This window comes from Meriones unguiculatus, chromosome 4, assembly GCF_030254825.1.
Source record: "Meriones unguiculatus strain TT.TT164.6M chromosome 4, Bangor_MerUng_6.1, whole genome shotgun sequence".
NCBI classification, from domain to species: Eukaryota; Metazoa; Chordata; class Mammalia; order Rodentia; family Muridae; genus Meriones; species Meriones unguiculatus.
The window spans coordinates 8,039,421-8,063,470 of record NC_083352.1 but is presented as its reverse complement, the minus strand read 5'-3'; the positions used below and the strand labels follow the sequence as shown (position 1 = coordinate 8,063,470).

Here is a 24,050-nt window from a genome sequence, read left to right as displayed (position 1 = left end):
CTGCTGTGTCATCTTAGAGAAGTGGATTTAGTCCAAGAACACATCCATGAGGTGATCCGGAAGATGGGAGAACAGATGGCCCCTCACAACAGCTCTTTTCCCTCTGCAGGGGTGTGGGATGGCCCCAGTGGGACATCTGGGGACAAGCGTACCTTGATGTACTCGCTCCAGTGCTGCAGCAGAGCGTGCTGCCCTCCTTTCACCCGGCTGAAGAGCTGGTACATTTGTGTGAGGTCAGGCACCCTGTTCTCATCCAGCAGGTGGTCGAGCCCTTGTAGTGTGCAGAACAAAAGCAAGTCACAGCAGGAAGGCAGCGTTCGCGAGTCAGAACACACACTAAGTACATGGCTGGTCCTTGGAGCATATAGCAGCCACGGTGGCACACTTGTCTGATTAAAATGCTTGAGGTGCCTCATATAGGTGAATCCCATTTTTCTGAGTATGTATTATTTAGTTTCACTAAAGCCCTTATTTTACAAAAGTAATGAGTCAAAAACTATTTTAGACAAGTATGTGCACTGAGAAATTAATAATGCAAATTTTTTTCTATCAGTCAGAAAAACATTTGTTAAAAGATTGTTTCAGGAGCTGGAGAGATGGCTCAGCAGTTAAGAGAAAGCACGTGCTGTTCTTGACCAGGTTTGGTTTCCAGTACATACATGGTGGTTCACAACCATCTCTAACTCCAGTTCTAAGAGATGCAATGCCCTCTTCTGGTCACTGTGAGCATTGCACATATGTGGTGCACATACATACATGGAGGCCAAACATATACATAAAATAAACCTAAACTGAAATTAGTTCAAGTTTTTAGTTGATTGATTCACATAATTAATTGTTAGACAAATAAGTATTTATCTGATATTGTATTCAATATGGCATTTTAGAATTTTCACTCAGTTAAGTTTTTTTCCTTTGTATCCCAGCTGTAGTCCCTTCCCTCATTCCCTCCCAATCCCAACCTCCCTCCCTCATCTCCTCCCTGCCTCTCTCTAAGTCCACTGATAGGGGAGATCCTCCTCTCCTTCCATCTGACCCTAGCTTATCAGGTCTCATCAGGACTGGCTGAATTGTCTTCCTCTGTGGCCTAGCAAGGCTGCTCCTCTCCGGGGGGTGGGAGGGGTATCAAAGAGCCAGCCACGGAGTTCATGTCAGAGACAGTCCCTGTTCCCCTTGCTCCCAGGGAACCCACTTGTCAGTTAAGTTTTATAATTTTATTATTTCACATTATTTAAGTATTTTGCCTGTAAGTACATGCACCACGCTTACACAATGCCTGTAGAGGCCAGAAGTGGGCATCAGAGAAGCTACCTGCAGACCTGGAGGACTTGGGCTCTCCAACTACGGAGCCACAGGGTCTCCACAGCGTCGGCACACACAGGTGTGTACACACTGTGCTAACCTAGAGCTCTGGCTCCTTGGTATGTCAAGATTACTTCTCAGCCACACACAGAAATAAGCTTTCACTTTTGTAATTGTTTGTTTTGTTTTTCAAGACAGGGTTTCTTTGTGTAGCAAGCTCTCTGGCTGTCATGGATTTCTTTTGTTGACCAATCTGGCCTTGAACTCACAGAGATCTGCCTGCCTCTGCCTCCCAAGTGCTGGAATAAAAGGTATGCATTACCAAGCACAGTAAAATACCTTTTTCTTTTTCTTTTTTTTTTAAAGATCCTCTTATTTATTTTATGTATATGATTAGCCTATCTGCCTTTGCCCAGTGCTGGGATTAGACAGTGGCCCGCCACACTTTGCCTCCAATTCTGACTTTTTAAGAGCACCCAACACAAATTCTGAATGCATCTGCTTTTAGGTAGATGAGCACAGCACTGAGGGAGAAGATGCACATGGGTAGGTTTTTGAGTGGTGTCATGGAGAAACCCTGTAGCCAGGTTTTTCACTACTTTGTGAGTTCCTTTGTATTTCCTCCATCCTTCTCCACCCTTATTAACCCACTGACACTAGATAGGAGAGGAAAAAAAGAGAAAAAAGGGGGCAAAATTTATCATTAGACTAATTCCTGCAGATTAAGGAAATCTGAGTTTCTTCGTCAGGATATCTAATTTCTTATTTCTTTGCGCATGGCTACTTGACAAACTGTAACCAGCCAGCAGCCATCCAGGCAGCAGCAATCCCACCTCTTAGGGGCCTTAGCATTTATATATCCTCTGAAAAAATTCCCAGAATTCCAAATGCAGAAACTATCTACAGCCGGCAAAACCAAGCCCCTGCCAGAGCATAAGGCAAATCACAGTCAGCTGCTGCAAAGCAGCCCATAGCCCTACACCTGGGACTGAAACAAAAATCTATTCCCATAACATTTCTGTGTTTTTAAAAAGATTTAAAAATGTTTTTTATTTATTTTATTATTATTTTTTTAATTTCTCACTACAAAACCCATCCATCCAGTGGAGCCACAGACTTTGGTGCTTAGGCAGCTGTCTGGCCTGGGTCTTTCTTTAGGCAATTGCAGGATGACCTCACAGGACTGCTCTACATAAGGACAGCCTGTGGCAGCAGAGGCCTGGCACGTTAGTTCTCCTGGCTTTACCTGGCTCCTGTATCAAAATCCTACATGTGTCTTGCAGAGACCAGCGCCAGCACTAGGCAAAGCAGAATCTACCTGATGCTGGCAGGAGTGGTGCTTTTTCGAAAGGAAACTTTTCCTTCAGACATTCAAAGCTCAGGAGAGGAGCTACAGTTTCCCACTACAACTAAGTGACTTTAAATGGCGACACAGAACAATAAAACTACATTGGTATCCAAGTGTTAGAAAAAAGGGGCTGTGTTCACTGTAATTTCTGGAGCTATAACTCACTGTGAAGGTGAAAACAAACAAACAAACAATGGAGACTCAGCTGAACATGTCAACACGAAAGCCAAAAAGTACAAACCATAAGAAGTTGGATGGCAGGGGCCTGAGGAGATGGCTCTGTGGTAAAGAGCACTGGCTGCTCTTTCAGAGGACCCAGCACCCACATGGCAGCTCACACCTGTCTGTAACTCCAGTTCCAGGGAATCTGATACCCTCTTACCAATGCACATAAAAAATAAAATTAAATAAATAATTTTTTAAAAAGTGGATGGGAGATGAAAATACAACAGTTTATGGCTTTAATATTATGTGCAACTAGGTGTAATACCCTCTAAAGATAGCCTTTAAGACAGATACATTTATAAACCCTAAGTTGTAACAGAGTAACTGGTTATATTTAGAGAGCTCCTCCTATAGCTATTATGAAGACAACAGAGCTATCAATCAAGTCCTATCCCTTTCCAATTAAATCACCCTTTGGAAGAGCGTAGGTTTCTGTGTATGCTCATGGTAACTTAGTGTATAGTTTATGAAGAACTAGAAGAGAGGAGACTGAAGCTGACAAATGAAGAAATGGCAGAGATGAAGATGCTGATGGCTCTTATTTAATCAGCATGCTGTGCATGCATTGAGATGCTGCGCATAAGTGCTCTACATTACGGTACTCCATAAGTGGGAATAATTATTTCACAAATGAAAAACCTTCCTTCGTAGTTTAGCATGCCAAGCAGGGCTGAAAACCACCAGTATACAATTTTCTCTCTCCCTCCCTCCCTCTCTCCTCCCCCCTCACCCCCAGACAGGGTTTCTCTGTGTGGCCCTGGCTGGAGCTCACTCTGTAGATCAGGCTGGCCTTGACCTTAGAGATTCACTTGCCTCTACCTCCTAAATTCTGGGATTAAAGGCGTGCGCTACCACTGCCAGGCCAACATACAGTTCTTGAATGTTTAGTTAAAAGGAGGAGGAGAAGAAAAAGGCCCAAGTTACAAGCCAAGTGTGTGGTGCACACCTGTGATCTCAGCTCTATCACTTAACCATGTATTCCTTTGCTGGCTAATACACTCATTAAACAAGTGTCACAATAATTTGTCCTACAAAACGAACAATTTCTCAAGTTATATACAATGCTCCCAAAGTTACAGATTAGAATTCAGTTTAAAATCATCCATGATTGGGAAAACCTACCTTTCTGCAAAATTGCTGTCAAATGTTCTCCTAACAGCTGTTTCTCCACACAGGCAATTAAGGGTTTCCTGTAAAAGCAAAACAGAATGTCAGCAGCAGAAGCTGGTTAGCTACCAAGGTGAGAGAGAGTTAAAAGTCATAGCAGGCAGCCTACAGCTAAGTGGACAGACAAGGTTTCTCTGTGTAGCATTGATTGTCCTAGACTTACTTTGTAGATCAGGCTGGCCTCAACCTCACAGAGATCCACCTGCCTCTGCCTCCCAGAGTGCTGGGATCACAGGCGTGTGCCAGTGGCCTGACTTATTAAGCCAATTGTTATTATTTCTTTTGCTCAAGATTCCAAAGACAGGTTTCATTTCAATTTATTTTTTCATGAGGCAGATCTCAGTACACAGCCCAAGCTGGCATTGAATGCCTGGTTTTTTTTTGCCTCTGTAACTCAGCGCTGGGATTTTGGGCATTCATCACCACAGGCCCTTGCAGCAACATTTCTACACACACTTTGCTGAATTAACACAGCAGGTCCATAGGAAAGGCCAGAACCAGTCATCAGTGAGCACCTGAGGAGTCTGCCCAGGTGGTGCAGGCACATGTGTACTGCACCTTGGGTTCTTTACCTCTGCCCGTCATGGTGTGGCCCTTGGTGTCACTTGCTGAAGCCTCCCGAACTGTAGACAGTCTAGAGCCCTGCAGAGGGAGCCTAGTGAAGCAGCCCAGAAGCCAGCAGGGCACTGCCAGCAGTGCAGTCGACAGTCCTGTTGCTTATGCCTACTGAAGTGCTCTGGTCTGTATTTTCCGTCATGCTGACCTGCTACTACGCTGAGCTACCACCAGGCCCAGCATCCACAGGGTTAAGTATTTTCTGTGGCAAACTACGAACTCCCTCACAGTTTAGACTGACCTCTCTCCTTCATCACTGCTCACAATCTTCCTGCACTTACTCTGCCTTCCACTGTGTTCTCAGCCTTGCTCCTCACCTCTATATCACAGGAGGGACCTAGAGATTGGCCCACCTACTTTTTGTCACATCTTCTTCTCCAGGTCCGAGACACACTCCTACAGCTCCATTCCTCAAACTCCTACAGCTCCATTCCTCAAACTGACCACCTCCACCCCATGACTACTGGGCAAGATTCTGCTCATGGAAATAGCCTGCTATGAGGTCTGGGCACAGGAGCACCACACAGAAGAGAGCAGTGGGAAGTGTGGCCTCACCACTTCAGTCACAGGTACAGAAATGGTGTTCCTGGTGTTCTCTCTTTCTCCATTCTCCTTACCCTGAGACAGGGTCTGTGCTGGAACTTACTATCCAGACCAAGTCAGCCCTGACCTCAGAGATCCCTCCTTCCTTGGCCTCCCAGTGCAGGGATTACAGGTGTGTCCCACCACACCAGCCTCCTAGTTTTCTCTTATTGTTTAGAACCCATTTTCTCTCTTCAGAAGATCACAGAGAATCTGTTAAGAAAAATGAACTTGAGACGTCTCTCAAGGCTTCGTTTTAGAGTTTATAAGGAGCACTACTGGGGTTCAGCACCTAGCACAAGGTTTTTAATTGTGCACTGTGCACATCCCACAGCATGCCGGATGCCCGGGGAAACCTTTGGGAATCAGTTTTCTCCTTCTGCTATGTGGGTCTTGGGGATTTAGCTTGGGTGGTCAGACTTGGCAGTAAGTCATCTTTTTTTTTTTTTTTTTTTTTGAGGCAGAGTCTCTGTGTAGCCTTGGCTGTGGCTTTGCACTCAAGAGCTTCACCTGCCTCTTGAGCATTAGGATGAAAGGTGGCACCACTATGGCAGCCTCTATAAGGAACTTTTCAACCTATTTAAATCTCACAGAACCTCTGGTAAAAGGCCTCCATGAAATATCCCACCCTCCATGAAAATGGAGTTCAGAGATGTGAGTGGCCCACGGCCACCACTTTTGAGGGGAGCCCAGTATGGCCGCTGCTTCTCCCTGGTTGCTTCTGTTCAGCACCCTTTTGACTGTAGCCTCCTTTTAACTCCTCTAATACGTGGGAGTGTGATGAACACATCAATATCCTGAGCCACCCAGCACCCCAGTGCAGCTCGGGACAAGGACACACGGCAGCCCTTACTGGAAAGGGAGAACACAATTTCCTTAAAGGTGCTGTTTCCTGCACTAACATGCTGTCTCCTGAGACCCTGACCCTTTCTTTCCTTTTGTCCCCAAACTGACAAGGACTGGAGCTGCATGGGTTCCCATGTCTCCTCTGTGCCCTCTCCATGTATCATCTCCTCACAGCAGTATACAATTCATGTCATGCACAAACACACACGTTCTCTCCCTTTTTATTTCCCTAGCTGCTCATCAACTAGTCTAGAGGAAAGAGACAAATCAGAAGAGAAAAAAGTGTACTGTGTCATTAGAATAATGGCCGCACAAGACTTCTAAGCATGCTTCATAACAGGGGGTGGAGATGAGTTGGCAGTTAAAGAGTGTGCATTGCTCTTGCAGAGGCAAAGAGTTCAGGACCCAGCACTCACATCAGGTGGCTTATAACCACCTATACCCCTGGACTCCTCAGGCACCTGTATATAACCACAAGCACATACCCACAAACTGCACATAATTAAAAGTAATAGAAGTAAGCCTTTAAAAAGCAAAAAGCATATAAGTGCAGAGTCTCACGTTCTATCCCGCAAGCAAAGCGCTCAGATGCTAAGGGTGTCATTCTCCTTGATGAGCCCACTCCTGGTAGCATGTGTTATGACATACAGTTTGTGATCACAGAGCTCAGACATGTTATAAGCAAAGCACGGCTTTGGGAGCAGAGTCGCCTCAGAGTATTGGGTGAATAACCAAAGATGTGAGCTATTCCAATACGAGCCAGAGTACGTGGCCTATGAGAAGCTGAAAGGCATTCCGTGATGGTGCTTACTGTGTGCTGTGGTCTAAGTAAGTGATCACTCGGTCTGCTTCCTCTTCTAGACGCTTACTCACATGGTTAAGGTATTCTGGAACCTTCCAAAAAATATTTAACACATCAGTGACAAAAACATTTCTCACATTATTCATAAATAATTTTCCTCATAAAAGTGAAAACAAAAAGCAGTGAACACATCAAAGTCAAACATTAATAGATTGCCGGGAGTGGGCAGGGGGGAGGACGTGTGAAGCAGCAACTAGGTGGTTGAGAATCACCCCTAAGATTAGGGCCCAAGTTGCACTCACTGCTTACTGCAATGTTGGGAGACCCCAGTGAACCCATATTGGGTGAGTTACCAGTAGTACCTGGGTAGAAAGCCCAAAGCTTACTGGCAACTGGGAACCCACATGGAACTGTCAGATGTCAGAGGTGACACCCTCCCTCCCCTGTGGCCACAGAGACTGCAAACAGACATCAGATGTCCAGGGGTGAGCAAAGTCCTTACGGGACCTGACAGCACAGCTGCAGCTATGATGTGACAGGCTGGGGCTCACGTGTAAGGAGTAAGTGGCACTGTGGAAGTGCCCAGGGCTCCCTTCAGTACTGGACTCCAATACCTGTAAAACTGCCCAATGGGTCTGGGGTGATGCTGCTATTAAAAATGCATCTTCACATATGTTGTTGGGAAGATTTCTTTACCAATGTTTTACAAGATGAAAGTTTTGATTTTTTTTTTTATTTCTCTTTCATATTTAGGATTTACATGTTATCCTCTTGCTTGGCATGTGCTCCTTTGCTATTTCAGAGAGTACTTAGAGGGAGGGGAAACAGAAGGCAGCTCCTAAGGGAAAGAAATGAACTGCTTCCTACAGCAGTTTGTCCCCGGGGAATTCGGGAGACCCTGGCAAGTATGCGCATACAGAAGCACGCAATCCCCACGAGCCGCCCCAAGGAGTGGGCAAAAGCAAATGCAAGCAGTTGCACATCTCACCTCCCTGTCTTGCATCAGCCTCTGGCCTTCTGCGGCGTATAGACAGTTAGTCTCTTCTAAGAACTTCAGTTCAAACGAGTCTTTATACACCTAGGGAACGAGTGGTTACTGACAGGCTCCAGCACAGGAACCCGCCTTTTCAAGCACTTGGAGTCAGCAGGCTGCAGCTTGTGGTCACCATGTGCCACTGTTCTCGGGAAAACTTTTCCTACCAAGGCAGGGTCCTGGGTCTGCCCGCAACACTCATGTTTATTTAGCCTCTGCACTTTGGTACTTGATTTAACCTTTGTTTATGGTGTATTTTCCATACAATTTAGCATTTTTCTCATCAGTATTTTATTTTATGGCTCATGTGTAGTGTGCCATTAGCCTCCATCATTCTCTCCTTAAGGACTAGAGAATCACATTTTCAACTTTTGTGCTCCTATTCCCCACTGACATCTCTGAAGCCTGAGTTTACTTTGGGGAAGGTACCTGCAGGTGGCCACCACAAGCTCAAGACCACAGCCTCACCTGGAGATCTGAGAGCATGCTTAACAGGCTCCGAAGCAGGCTCCTGTCCACAGCCTCACCGCTTCGCTCACGCCCGATCAGCAGCAGGATCCCGTCGATGGTCTTACTCTGCACCATCCTGTCACTGATGATATGGTTCCTAAACAGCTCTAGGCCCATGTCCCTGACAGAGAAAGCACAACAAGGCTTTGGTTCAGTCTTGGATCTTTAGAACGTCACTTGTAGCACCCCAAACTGCTGTTTGCTAGCTAAGTGTATGCCCAGTGCTTGAGAAGTCCTGTTACAAGTGCTTGTCTGGCCGGTCCAGGAAGCCTGCTGCCACCCTAAATCAGGATGCTTCCTAGGCAGGTCAAGCTGACCACCCTGAGGAGGTAATGAGATAGCTCGTGCCACCCAGACACCCAATAATCAAACTGCTTTTGTTCAATCTTCTGTCTTTGACCCATGGCTCACCATTCTTCTTGAGTGTGCCACAAAGGTGTCAAGATCACCACTACATCTGCTCTCTCTAGATCCCTCCTCTTTCCTGTACTGCCCAGCAACCCTCTCTTTAGTGTTTGGTTGTTTCTACAAAAAGCAGATCTGAAATGACTGCAAGTTAACTCTACCTCCTCAGCTTGTAGCCCAGAGGTCTCGGAAGTCTGTGCGTGAAGGCACCACTCTGCCATAGGAGACAGCAGGTCTGCATCAGGCCCAGAAGTGGGGGTCTGGGGTTGGGGCAGACTCACCAGATAGAAGGCAACATGGAGTTCTGGAGGACATAAGTGCGATCCAGAAACAGGAAGATGCTTCTGACCATGATCTGAAGAGCAGAAAGGAGTACCACTCACACCCCTCTTCCCTCGTTCTCTCACTCATCACTTGAGATTAGACTTTTTGGACCATCCCACATTAGCTGCCTTGAATTTAACAATCACCTCTTGATGGAAAACCTTCATATGTCAAGACCCTCATTTTTATAAACTTGTATTAACTTTTTCTTCTGGTATTTTCTATAGAATACAACAGCCCAGACTGTGGGGATTTAAAAAACACATCACCTTAAGGAACTCGAAAATTTAATTATCTCCTGACTGAAGCTCCTGACTGAATACTAAAGTCTAGTCTGTCTTTCTTGTTTTTTTGTAATGGGGGTGGGGTCTCATGGCCATACACTTCCTATTTTCTTATTTCTAGTCCCTAAAAGTGGCAATCACAGACACATATAGAACCTCTATTGCTGGCTTAAATTCTCTAACAATTAGGTCTGGCTACACGGTCTTGGGGCTCTTGGACTGCAGACAATCAGTTGTCTTCTCCCTTTGCTGCTAAAGCCATGTGCTTACCAGATGTAGCGGACTCCACCTTCTGGTGAGGCTTGCTGACATCTGAAAACACTTTCCCTAGTGGACATTCTTGTTTTTTACATCCACATGGCTCAAAATGCTCATCTTCTGCTCCTCATCTTTAGAAGACAAGCATTCAGGCTACTTGAAAGAGCCATATAAACTATCTTCTCTCACAGGTCACCCACAGCTGGGCCACCCAAAAAAATCACATGTGTAAAGTCAAATTAGACCTCTGCCATCTAGTCACAGTGAGGGACTGGAACTTAGGCCATACTGCAGTTAAGACACCTACAACTTCCTTTGAGGACTTGGGGAAACTCTTCCTACAAGCACACAATGACTGTTGACCTGGAGGCAGAGCTGGCCAGCATCTCCTCCAAGAGGCTGAGCAGCTCACCTTTCCACTTTGTTCTACTGCTCAATGAGGTGAAGGGTCCCTGAGCTCAGGCCGTAAGTTGGTGGAAATGCAGCTGTGAAGAGCTCACCTTCATTCTGCAGAGGCTTGAAAGGCCAAAGTTCAAATGAGCAGCTACGAGCGAACTAACGCGTTCACAGTAGCACTGGTGGAGAACCAAGGCCCAAGGGCTGCAAACTTACCATTTGTCTGCAGTGGTCTTGCCAGCATGTGTTAATCTTCTTTAGAAATACAACGCTGTCTAGTGAGTCTGTGCACACCTGCTAAGGAAACTTCAAACACACCAGTCCATCCCATTTTTACAACTCTCACTTTAACCTCAATACCCTTCCCTGCAGATTTTCTTCTGCTAGTAAGACTGAAAGGTCAAACTATATAGTCGGAACACTGTGTTCCCCTAAATCCAGTGCAGACCTAATCCTAAGGCAACAGTACCAGGAGGTATATAAGACACCCAAGACAGCTGCCTCATCCTATCTACAAACAGGAAGCTCTTAGCAGATGGAGCTGACTAGTACATGGGTCTTGGACTTCCATGTTGTGAGGAGTAAACACCTGTGGCTAATAAGCCAGTTTACAAACAGACCAACAGAGACCCACAGCTCCCAGACCAGGAATGTGAATTCCAAGCCTCTGCTCACTGCCATCTCCTGCCCTGTTTGTAGTAACCTACCTGACCCATCCCATCCCCTTGGATCTGTGTCTTACTGTTCCACTCTGGCTTCCATTCTCTCCTCTCTTCTCTGCAGGGATACTTTCTGTTCCTGCCAGCTGACACAAACAACCAGGGCTGAGTGCTTCATCTGGGTGGCAGGATTTTACCCCACTGAGCGCCAGGACCGAACATAACTCTACAGTGGACCTTCTGGAGCTGATGTCTGGTGGGGCTAGAGTGTTTTATAGTCAATGAATATAAGAGCAGGGAACTGGCAGCTCAAGAGTGGTAGAAGTTTGCTCAGTAAAAACTTAGAAGACTAACACAAAGTTGCATCCATGACCAGCGAAACTCTCAGGAGTGCTTATGTATGTTTGGGATTTTGTGTGTGTGCTTTTGTGACAGTCTCACTCTAGCCAAGACTGGCCTTAAATAAGGCCATCCCAGTCTTCCACATGTTGGGATTTCAGGTGTAAGTCACCATACTGTGCTGATGTTTATTTTTGAGTCAGTAACTTGACTTACAACCTATATTGGCATTGAACTTTCTGCCTCAGTATTCCCACAGATGAGATTACAGCCCATGTGCCAGTATACACAGCTTACGATAAGACTTAAATTATTTTTGAGATAAGGTCTCACTACGGCTGGCCTGGAACTTGCTATTAGGATAGTCTATAGTATGTATGTATGTAGTACATGTGTGTAGTGCCCAACGAGAGCAGAAAGGAGCATTGGATCCCCTGGAACTGCAGTTACGGGTGGTTGTGAGCCACCATGTAGGTTCTGGAAACCAAATCCCAGTCCTCTGCAAGAGCAGCAAATGCTCTGATTTTTTTCAATTATTAGAAAATTCTCAAATGACTTAGTTTTTTATTTGTATGTAAGGGTGTACTGGTGCCAGAACCCAGGGAAGCCGGAGGTGTCACAGCACATCACCTAGAGCTTAAGTAAGTTGCCTGACATAGGTCCTGGGACTTGAGCTTGAGTCCTCAGCAGGAGCAGCAAGTGCTTTTACCAATGAGCCACCTCCCTAGCTCCTATGAAATACTTTTTAAATGTGCAAAATGGTTTTAAAATAAAGATACCACAATGTGGGTTTGTAGAGACAGGGTTTTTCTTGACTATTCTCATTTGATCTTCAAGCTTCCTAACACAGAAAAAGCAGTCCACGTAGGTGGAAAGCACCAGATGCCCTGTCTGCCACTTACAGCACACAGCACCATCCATGTCAATGAGTTCAAGTGCAGTGGCACACTCAGCTCACATGAGGAAACAGCACACCAGATGGAAAAGAAACTTGGTAAGTGTGCCACAGCCGGGTCAGAGAAGCACCAGCTCTTCAGTGAGTCAAGGGCAGCTGGTAGAGGAAGATGATACTGGCCAAGCCTCAGAAGGGAAGAGAATGCTCAGGGAGACAATAGAGGAATAGGCACATCTGTGCAGGTGACCCTAACCATACAGGGTCACACAAAGAGGTCTTGTTTCTCACTTCCCAAGTCTCAGGAAGCATATTCACACACTTAGACAGTCAGAGTAAAGGCCTGTCAGGTCAGTGACTAGCACATTAGCCTCAAGAGAATGCTATGATGGTAGAGCACCATTTGAGGAAATTACATGAAGTCTGGGCAAAACATGACCAAGATCAGCCAGAGGACATTCAATTCAGGAGGCTGAGAGATGCCACAGGCCTGGCGAGGACCTGCAAAGTTCCTACTACGCTTATGTTGGCCAGCGTGCTGTAAGGCAATGAGCCTGCACAGGCCTTTACGCCTAAGATGGAATTAAACTGACACTAGCCCATCAGATGCTGCCAGGAAGCGCAGGTGTCACCAATAAGCACAGGGAGTTGGACCTGGCCTAGTATCTTTAAGACGCAAGGGTCCAGCATCAAAGTTCTCTAACAGAAGAGTTCTGTTAAGGAATCCAGGTCTCCAGATCAACCATTTTCTGGTATTTTCCATGGAAAACAGTACAGAAGAGTATACTATCACCGTAGAGCATGCTGTTGACTAAGATCCTACTCAGCCTGATAGAATTCGGCCAGTTCTAGGACACAAGGCTTAAGGTGTCCCCATGAGATGAGTAATTCTAGGCAGTAAGATGCACAGGTATCAAAAGGGGCTGTTGCGGCTTCTGCTGGGGCAGCTTCCTGGTGGCCGTTCTTGTCTCATTTCAGAGAAGGACCAATCCCTGCAAAGGACTCACACTCATGCAAGTGTGAGTGAGATACACCCTTCATGGTATAAGCCAAGAATGCCTACAATAGACCATGAAGAAAACTGCCAACCACAACAACCATTTAAAGGAAAGCAAAAAGAAAGTATGTACTGGAAGACCAATATAAATAGGTGACCTATACCCCAGAGGGTATCCACTGTAATGCACAGTGCCAATCCCCAGGGCCCCGTTCTGTACTCACTCTGACCCATTGGTTGCTTGGCTCCAGCATCTCAATACTCTTGCTATAGTGGCTGAGAAAATCATCTTACAACACTTATCTGTTTAAGGCTATTAATTACCATTTTCCCCATTAGTCAACACATCCCACTGGGCCACAACTGTGCACTACCTGACCCTCAGCACAGCATGGGGCCAGTCACACTTCAGGTCAAAGGTGAGCTTTCCTTTTCTGGAAGCCTGCGCAGCAACTGCCAATTCCTGGCTAGAGGGCTCTTTTCCCTCTGCCTGCCCTGCTTCTGCATAGGCTGTTCAACAGCACCATCTCCTTGCTGGGCCTCCTGCCCTTCAGCAGTTCCCTCCCCAGGCAGATGGCTTACATTCCTTTATGTCATGAGGTGCCCACGGCCTTTTGTTACACAAATACCCACCTTTGCTATCTTCATTAAAGGGAAGTTCTAAGGCTGAAGTCTGTGTTGCTCCCAGTCCCTTTCCCCAGTACACACTATGATGCCGGGTGGCACATAGCAGCTACTTTGGAAATGTGTTGGCTGGTGAAGGTTCTAGGCTGTCCCATCATTCTGTGATCTTCACACGATGAATTTATCGAGCCCTAGCTTAGGAACCATTAAGTAATCTCGGTGGCTTGGACAGCTTAAAGATCAACTTTTTGACGGCATATCCAGAATCAAATGCAGTCTGTGACCAGGACTGCACGCCAGGCTGTGCACAGGTCTTAGGTAGTTCTTAGGTGCAAGTGGTACACACTTTGCACTCCTTCATGTTTACTCTGTCTGGTTACATGCACTGTCCTTCAAGGCCCAATTCAGTGGTATCTTCACCATGCCATGCTCCTGTGGGGTCTCTGCCTGATTTCTGTTCTGCTGTTGTTAGCTGCAAATGTCTAGGTTCAAGACACATTGTCACTAATGTATTACTGCCTTTCCCCTGTATAACAAATCATAATTTTTGCAATCCTGGCTTGTTATCAAGAAACACATGTCTCTACCATAGGGCTGTGATTCTTTGGAGGATGGAAATCAGGCACACAGCCACTTTCCTATAATCCAGGATCAAGACACTGGGTAGGAAACAAAGGCTTGCTAAATGTGTGAACACTATGGTCAACTCCCAGAGTGGGATTAATTGGCAGAAAGTATAATTAAAGCAGGTAATCAAAAAGTCCTTTCCAGCAAAATGGGAGTAGTGCAAAAGAATTATGAGCTGACCCTGATGGGTGCTGGAGTCCTAGAACATGGCTGCACTGCGTCACTTCTGGCCTAGCTGTCAGGCTCCTCCAGAAGTCTGTGTGGGGCAGATGTTCCATATGCTCCACAAGCATCTCCTGAGAGAAGAGTGTGTAGCAGCAGGCTCCTCCAGGGATGTGGGCACTGTCATCTTGCACAACCTTGCAGTTATTAGCTCAGACCACTTGCTGGGGAATGTAGAGGCATCCTGCTAAAAGCCATGTAGCGGAAATGGAGATGGCTTCCAACCTGCTGTGGGATGCCAGTCATGTAGGCTCCGTGTAGACATCTCATTTAGAGCATAAGGCCTCGCTCGGTGTGCAGCAACACTGCTTGCTGCTCTTGCTGCACTGCTGGCAGGACTGCTCTTCCTTCGATGAAAGCCATAGGAAGAAAAAAGATTTCCTGAACCAGGAGAAAATCTTGATTTGGCAGGTTCTGGGATTTGTTTTAGACAAAAAAGCATGGAGCCAAAGAAGTCAGCATGGATTTTACACAGAACAGAGTTTATGCCTTAAAACTGGCAATGGGTTTGAGGGCCAGTCTTATCAGGTCATACAGATGTCCTTGTGGGCATGAGTCATAGATGACATGACGGCAAACCCTAAGATGCCCTCTGCCCAGCCCTGTGTACAGTTCATGCCTGATTAGTCCCTTCTTAACTGAACCCCACAGCCACCACTCCTTTGTCTGCTTCTGTCCCGGAAGGTACAGTCTCAGACCAGACAGGCAGGTTCTCCTGCCTGCCCAGAATAGTACACAATCCACCAGGAGAAACTGGATGCAGCAAGAACCGGAACACAGGCCTTGGGGTTAAGCCAGATCCACTATGGCAGATGTTAAGTAGGTATCTTGTTCCTGCAGCTACCAACCTGTGGGAGCCAGGGAAGACCCACCCTCAGATGAGAGCCTTCCCAACACACTGACGAGGGCCTATAAGACCCTGAGGAGAGAAATTACAAGTTTTACCCTGACTGCTGACAGACACACCCCACGAAAACAATGGTATGATAGTCATATTTGTGGAGATTTATCACATATCATAGAAAATGAATGCGTATGGTTTTTATTAAAGGACAGAAATTAAATTTTTAGACATTTTCAGAAATTTCCCTAAATATTCCAACTAGATGCAGTGAGGCTGTTTCCCTTGACTCATATCAGTAATTTAAATGATAAAATTTTCACTAAAAATTAATGAATTATGAAACAAACAGGCCATTTATTCTATAAAAAAGGACTTAAAACCTGTTATTTAATATTAAGGATATTATGCCTTTAACCTATTTTAAAAAGATTTGTGTAATAAACAGAAACATCACAAACCAAAAAACAAGCAAAGTAAAGAAAGGATATTCTCTGAACGGAAGGATCTGGGCTTGGACATGGTCTTCACAGACCTGGCGCAGCTGTTTGTAGAGTGTCGGCGAGACTTTGTGAGAACAAAGATTTTCAACAGCCTACAACAAAGGGAAAGGAGATTATTGAGTATGAGAGTCAATGTTCTCTGAAAAGCCCTGCAGCGGTGATGCCACTTGGCATTTCAGTTGCCTAAAGCAAGCCCAGAACTATGGGCGCTTAGGGCACTTGTGCTGCACACCATGATGGCAAAGGCCAACAGTAATGGGCTCAGACTGACGGCATGCTACACCTACCATCCCTTGGGAGGCCTGGCACCTCAAGTCTCCATTTTTGCATGAGTTCAGTTGTTTCTCAATCAGGCTGCACAACAGTACGGGACTCTAAAGCAGGTTCAGATCTTGTGGCCATTTTCTAATTCTCTAGGCTGAGGTGAGGTACACATTTATCCTAAAAATGACTGTGAAACCCAAGCAGTAACAGACCTTTGCTCGAGCATGGCAGAGACTCCATCAACGTGAGTGGAAGGTGGAAGAACTATGATTCCTGAGTGACGTAGGCCAAGCTATGCTAAATCCTGTTTCATGTTTTTCGAGGCAGGGCTTCTCTGTGTAGCCCTGGCTATCCTGGAACTCGCTCTATAGACCAGGCTGGCCTCAAACTCAATGATCTGCCTGCCTCTGCCTCCCAAGTGTTGGGATAAAAGGTGTGCACCACTACCACCCAGCAAAAAAGAAACTTTTGAAGCAGAAAAAAATTTAAGTATTTGTAACCACTGAAAGAAAATATACTCTTATCAGTTGTAATGGATCCTTCTCAAATCTCATATACATGTCAGAATCTCATGCAAGTGTGAAATATGAACAAAAGTGTTTTCTAACATAATGGTTTTAGAACCACTTAAAGTTTGAGGATAGAAAGAACAGAGAAACTTTCCACCAGCTTTTTTTTTTTTTTAAAGCACACTCGCATCTTATAGAAGCAGTTCTGCCCCAGAACTGATCATGAGCCATTCCACACTTACAAGTACAAAGTCATTTTTTACACACATATATGCCTATGTACTTCTTTTTTGTAAAGATACAGTTTGTGTGTGTGGTATACTATCCTTCATAAAATAGCAATTTGTAAGGAACATTTTCCTTCTTCCTCCTGAGACAGAGTCTCACTATTCAGCACTGCCTGTCATGGAGCTTGCTATACAAAACAGGTTGACCTAGAACTTAGAGATCCCCCTGCCTCTGCCTCCCACAGTACCAGTATATGAGTTGGATATACTGCCTCCCATAGTACCGATTCCTGAGTTGGAGGCAATAAGCCTAACCCCCTTTCCCCAGCTGTGACATGTTATCCCTGTCACATACTACTGACATGACACACCTAAGACTTGCTTTGTTTTTAATATTAAGAATACCTTAAAGCAGATGGCAACCCACAGGTGGCACAGACTTGTGGCACTGACTTACCTCAGACTTGTGGCCTGAGTACAAGTGTGTGTTACCATACCTAGTCCTTGAGATTGTTTCTAAATGTCTTCTCGTGATGTATTGCTACAACACCTGTCAATTAGGAAAAAAACCTATGGCCTGTGGCTGAGGCAGGAAAACAGGAGGGTGGGAACATATGCCAGGCAGAAAGGACTCTGGGAGAGAGCCAGGTGCTTGAGATTGTGTTGGCAAGATGTGAGGAAGATGGAGGCATGGTGCCTGAGTTCAGGTAACCAACCATGAGGCAGAAAGTAAATTAGTGTAAGTTAATATAAACTTAATATTTTAAGTTGTGAGCTAGTCAGAGAAGAGCCTAGCTACATGGCCTAAGTATTTGCTTAATATTTAGTGAATCCCATTAGTCATTATTCTGGGAGCTAAGGGACGGGAGAAAAAAGCCACCTGAAACATAGTGGCATTCCTCTACAACATGTGGCGCTCAAGTGGACATCAATGTAAGAAAAGTCAACCTGGGCGAAGACAGTGTGCTATGGGCATTTAAAAAGGATCACTCCAGAGAAGCAAGATTCCAAAGGTGGAATGTGGTAGATTTTTGATTGTGCTTCTACCAGTTCTCCGCTGTTCTTCACATCAACTCATTCCTAACTATATACTGTTCACATATCCCCAAGGGTCACTTCTCACAGCAGACTACTGTGACCAACATACGGTGCCAGGGCCATAGCACTGAGGGCTGGCAAGCATGGGCTGTGGTGTCCAAGGCATCCATTCCCTCTCTTAAAAATCACCTGAGTGGATTTACTGCTACAGAAACAAACGTTTCCTGTGGCCCAGTGCAGTCACCTCTCAGGTGAAGAACACCAAAATGAAATGAGGGACTGTAGGCAGCTGCAGGCCAGGACTCTGCTGGTGCTCACTGAATGCAAATTCAAGTAGAGATCCTTGAGCTGGAGCTGAAGTCACAGAAGACAGAAATAAGAAATCATGGACTGTGTCACTGGATTCCCCGACAAAAAAGATACAAAGGCAAATAAGCCCCAGCTGCCTGGAAAGTCCTCAGGAAACTACCTAAAATACCCAATTACACCTGGACCCAGCCACTCCAAAGAGACATATGTGTGGCAGGGTAGGGCCCCAGGAAACCCTGGACTCACTGCAGAACACCAGAAAGGGACGCTGCCCGGAACCCAACAGTTCAGGACTGGTGGCACTTTCTGTGATAAGGATGGCCTGGGCTCACCAATTACTTTCAGGCTCGCCATCTCCCTCCCTATTCCTTCTCCTTACACCCATACCCCAACCTGGAGTAGGACTAGGATACTGGACCCCTCTAGATGCCCACCTGAAAGAAAATAACATAAAATGAAACCAGGACTCAAATCCAGGCAACAAGAAACTCAGAAGCCTCTCATCTGCATCTGTCACTACCTTCTGAATCTTCTGAATTTGAGTATGTAAGTCTTGACTCTTAAGAAGACTGAGGCAAGAGCTCAATACATACAACTGCTGAATAGGAGGCTGATAGACTATGACCATTTCTAGTAGGACAGGCAAGTCAGAGAGGGTATATTCTCTGCTTTTGTACTGGATTTACACTCTATTAATGGATGACTTCTTTAAAGGGGGCACAGAGTAATACTGATCTGTCCACCATTTCCTGAGCCTTTCCACATCAGTTTTAGCCAATCCTATCACTTACTTCTATACAAAATCACACTGCTTTCTTCTTAATTACCATGCCTGACAGGAATGAAGCTTTCTGGTCTGTTGTGCACTCACTCCAGCCCATAGCTAGGTTCTCCCTAAAGCATACACTCTGGAGAATTTGTTCTCAGGCTGTACTCCACCCCGGGCAATCTTCTGATGTGCACTAGAATGACCAAAGCCCAAAATTTGAGTATGTAAGTAACAGGAGTATGTCTTCTGAGTGGTTCAGACTCAGGTCTTCAGAAGCAAAGAGAAGACACCTGCACCTTCAAAACAACCTTGCTCAAGGGAAGCCAATACAGGGATGGGAAGCTAGGAGACCTCACCATGAGATGACAAACAGAATGTAAGTAGCAACCCAGTAAAGAAGTTTCTGAGCAGAGCCATAACCAGTGGCTCCTATGTTTACACTAGACTTCAAAACTAAATTTCCAGACTCTGGTAAAAGCTGGTACTTTCAGCTAAGATTCTGTGGCAGGGCGTGAAGCACACCTGGGAACAAAGATGGAGGAGTGGGTGAGCACACTGCTTGCCCTAGGCCAGAGCCACCCCTGCTTCAGCAGCACTGCTTTACAGAGGCCTAAGGCTGAGTCCTCACGGATGCTTAGTGGGATGAAGAGGTCACACCCAAGGACATATCACTGCATACATGGTGTGGAAAAGTGTCCCCACTGTTGGCACATCTGACACTGAATGGTAGAGTCCCTAAGCAATAGGACAGGAAGCCTTAGTAGCAAGATGTATTTTAACAAGTCAGAACTTCTGAGAATTCAGGTGCTTGGTGCAGTTCCTGCTTCTGGTCAAAATAACCAACAAACCAGACAGAGTACACGAAGCACTTTTGGGGGGCCTTGGACACTGGCTGGAAGTTGGTGATCGCTGGGAGGTTCCAGCTGTTCCAGCTTCCTACCCACTTTCCAGGCTGCAGTCAGGAGACGAGGACCTACAGGGGAGATTAAGTCTCCAGGAAGCCCCAGTATGAAACAAAGGGCACCCATCCTGGGGTGAGAAAACTATAAATGTCAAGGAAAAAAACCATCTGGAAGGGTGGAGGTAACAGTGTCAGAGTTCACAGATGGCCCGGAACAGTAGTTTTCCATATCCACAGCTAGAAACCACAGTCAAGGAACGGAGGTAGGTATGCTTCAACATAGGGTCAGTTAGCTCTGGATACAGCAATGCTTTGGCCTGGCCAGACCCGGCCTAACAAATCCTGAAAGCAAGACTTTCAGGATGGTCTCCAAGTAATTTAACTGTGGCCAGAATAAAGGCCAGGAATTTATAGTAATTAAAAAAATATCTGGCATACCATGTAGAATTTATAATGTTGAATTTCTAATCAAAGATTATCAGATTGTCCTTAATGGGGGAGGGAGGATCAAAAAGAATCAAGAACATAGTGGGTCAGGGTAAAACAACAGCCATCAACAAGACCCCATGTGTCTGAAGATTCAGCAGTTTCAGAAGGCTTCAGAATGACCAAACTGAATGACCACTCTCGAGAGTGAGGACCAGTGTGAGCCTCACACCACTGGCAGCATGGCAGATGAGGCATGGCTCAGGGTTCTCTCTGAAGACAAGAGGGCTGGTGTTCTTGGAGGGGGGGCTCTTGGGACAATCATTGTGCATGTAAAATCTTTCCATGAAGAGAACCAAGATGAGCCTGGAGAGATGGCTCAGCTGTTTGATATCCAGTACCCACTTGGCAATTCACAATTGCCTTAACTCCTGTTCTGGGGATTCGATGCCTTCAGTACTGTGTGCACTAGGTTTGGATGTGGCACATAGACATTCGTGCAGGAAAAACATTCATACACATATAATAACAACAATAAACAAAATGGCTCCATTAGGGAATTCCTTCAAACATTTAAGAAACAAACAACACCAATTCTATACAAGGAAAAGAGAATCATTTTAAATTCATAAGGCCAACATTACTTTGACATGTAAACTGATCAAAGACATAATGAGAAAATACATTAAGACAAAGTTAACAAACATTAACAACTCAACCCATAAAAAAGATAATAGAATGGGTATAATGGCAGACAGTTTAATTCCAGCAGCACTCAGGAGGCAGAGGAAAGTAGCTCTCTATGAGTTTGGGGCTAGCCTGATCTACATAGTGATCCAAGCCAAGCCAAGGCTACATAGTGAGACTATGTTTCAACAAACAAACAAACCCCGAAAGCATTTAAAATATAATACATTTAAGATGGAGCCTAAGCATGCAAGACTGTCCTTACATTCAAAAGAGGAAAAAAAAAATTGAGGAACATAATCAACAAACTAAGAAACAAACCACATAATTCCTCAATAGATGCTGAAATGTGCTTTCATTAAACTAGCAGCAGAAAGGACCCCCCTACATGGTATCACACCCAACAATGGTGAAATAAAAGATCTCTGAGACCCAAAGCAAGACAAGTGGCCTGCTTTCTCACTTCTAACCATTGTCCCGGATGTTCTTGCCTGTTCGGCAAGACAAGGCAAAGAAATAAGAAGCACAAAATTTAGAAAGGAAAAGGTTTATAGTTACACATGAGTGTCTGGGCAGAAGATCCAAGAGGATTTACAGAAAATCTGAAAACAGCCAAGTTAGAGGACAATTTCAATACATAAAACCAACAGTATTTCTATATAACGGTCAGAATCATAAATTAGAGCTTGAGGTAAGGTGAAAATTCCACAAAAGGTTTGTAACATCTGTACAACTGAAAGAAGAAAACATTGCTGAGAAATATTAGAAAGTCCCAACAGAACACAGCCTACCTCTAAGGCTGAGTCAACTCTTGCTGGTGATCTCAGAGTTACCACAATCTTAAAACCTTAGCTGGCTTCTTGAGGAAGTCAGAAAACAGATTCTAAGATTCATAAAGAAATGCTAAGGACCAAGAATAGCTGACACAATTGTGGAAAAACAAAGCTAGAGGCTAACCCTTCCTGATTTAATACCTTGTTACACCCTCCTAGATAGACAGCTGGCCTTGTCTTTGAGAAAGACAGTTAGGCAACCATATACCCAACACCTGGACATTTACAGAGAAAACACTGCATCTACATTTATATCTCAAATACAAACAGAAGTCCACATGATATAGATCACATATCTAAATGTAAAACTTTCAACTATAAATGTCTACAGGGAAATAAGAGATCTTAGATTAGGACAAGGATCTGTTGCTTCGCTTTTCAGAGATAGGGTCTGATATAGCTGGCCTAGAGCTGGCTAGTAGAAGAGGCTGGCCTTGAATGCCTGAGTCTCCTCTGCCTGCTCAGTGCTGGGATTACAGGAGTACTATGCCCAGCTACAAATAAAAGTTTAAAAAATAAAAGCTATAAAATAAAAGTTTACTTATTTTTTATTTTGGCAGATACTAAAAGCATAACCTAAGCTGATACACTTGACTTCAAATTTTAAATCCTGTTCTTCAAAGGACATAGATTAGGTAAGAAATAAGTTACAGACTAGAAGAAAATATTTGCAAAACTACATAAAACTTGCGTCTGGAAGAATACATACTACATTCAATAATGGGAAAATAATTGAGAAAATGAAGCTGGATACACTGGCTCATGCCTGTAATCCAGCACTTGGGAGGTTAAGGCGTATTATCAGATGTTCACAGCCAGAGCAAGCTACATAGTGAGATAAAAGGGTAAGCAGAGAGAGAAGGGAATGATGAGAGAAGACAGGTAAGAAAACAGAAGATCTGAATAGTGAACTTCATCAGAAAGGGAACAGAATAGCAGTCAACATATGAAAATGACTAGCATCAATAGGGACTGTAAATTAAGCCACACATGAAACTGACAGCACCAAATGCTCGTAAGACTATGGAGCAAATGGGGCCCTCATGCTGTGGGCAGAGTAGAAAACAGTATAACCACTCTGCAAAGCAGGTAGTTTCTTATGGATTTAAGCATACATTTCCATGTATCTCTGCGATACTTTCCTGAGAGGAATGAGAACATATACACACACAAGATGTACTCAGGGTTCACAGCAGCTTGGCTGGACTTATTCATTACCTGATGAATAAGCCAATTGTGCTAGATCCACACTACTCATTAGTAAAAATAATATGCCTGGAGGGGACACATAGGAGGGGTTTGAAATAGGGTATCTGGGGGTGATGAAGGCAGGAAAGAGAAGAGGGACAGTGATGTACACCAAACTGGCAAGGCTGAGACCTGATAGGCTAGGGTAAGATAGAAGGGGAGGAAGACCTCCCACATCAGTGGACTAGGGGAAGGGCATGGGAGATGAGGGAGGGTGGGATTGTGAGGAGACAGGGGAGGGGGCTACAGCTGGGATACAAAGTGAATAAATTGTAGTAAATAATAATAAATAATAAAAAAATACCGAACTGCTAGCAGCATGTGTGAACTGCAAAACAAACAAACAAACAAAAAAAGCAAAACTATTTTAAGTAGAAGCCAGATACAGTTGGCAAATGTATGTTTGTTTTTTTTCTTTTTTAGATAGAAATGGCAGAGTAAGTGAAAGAAGAGCAGTGGCTGCCAAGAGCAGAAGATGGGGAAGGAATGTCTACCATGAGCTGCAGTTCTTTGAGAGTGATGGGAACAATCTATATTTTCATTGTGGAAGGGCAGAAAAACAACTGTATACCATTAAAATCTACTGGAACACAAGCATGTTACTTTGAAGTTGGGGCAACCTCGGCTACACAGTGGACTCTTAAAAATGAAAACCAACCAACATCCCCTCCCCCTAAAAAAACAAACGACTAGAGCACATGTTATATGTAAATTATACTCCAAGAAAGCTGATTTTAAAATAACAGGGGCATGGTGTTGCATATATATAATTCAACAACATGGGAAGATGAGGCAGGAGAATTGCTCTAAGGTACAGGTCAGGCTTAAATAAATAGCAAGTACTAAGTCAACCAGGGCTATGTAGAGGATTCTCTCTCAAGTCAGAAACAAAGTGGGTGGGGTAGGGCCTGGAGAGATGGCTTAGAGGTTGAGAGTATGTGAGGACCTGAGTACCTATGTCAAGAGGCTCAGAACCCAACACTTCTGGCCTCCATCCCTGCACCTCAGATTCACGAGCACATATCCACACACAGACAC

At 44.8% G+C, this 24,050-nt stretch overlaps 1 protein-coding gene across 2 annotated transcripts in view; it reads right to left on the bottom strand.

The window, feature by feature from the left end:
- The window catches only part of Cul4a (cullin 4A), a 41,967-nt gene that overhangs the window by 15,743 nt on the left and 2,174 nt on the right, over positions 1-24,050 (bottom strand). For both annotated transcript variants that reach the window (XM_021655322.2, XM_060381395.1), the window contains exons 3-10: positions 15,790-15,893; positions 10,314-10,383; positions 9,117-9,190; positions 8,389-8,551; positions 7,876-7,965; positions 6,897-6,979; positions 3,998-4,065; positions 153-271 (exon numbers count right to left, since the gene is read on the bottom strand). In XM_021655322.2, the coding sequence (XP_021510997.1) occupies positions 153-271; positions 3,998-4,065; positions 6,897-6,979; positions 7,876-7,965; positions 8,389-8,551; positions 9,117-9,190; positions 10,314-10,383; positions 15,790-15,893 (771 nt within the window). The remainder of the gene's footprint in view (positions 1-152; positions 272-3,997; positions 4,066-6,896; positions 6,980-7,875; positions 7,966-8,388; positions 8,552-9,116; positions 9,191-10,313; positions 10,384-15,789; positions 15,894-24,050) is intronic.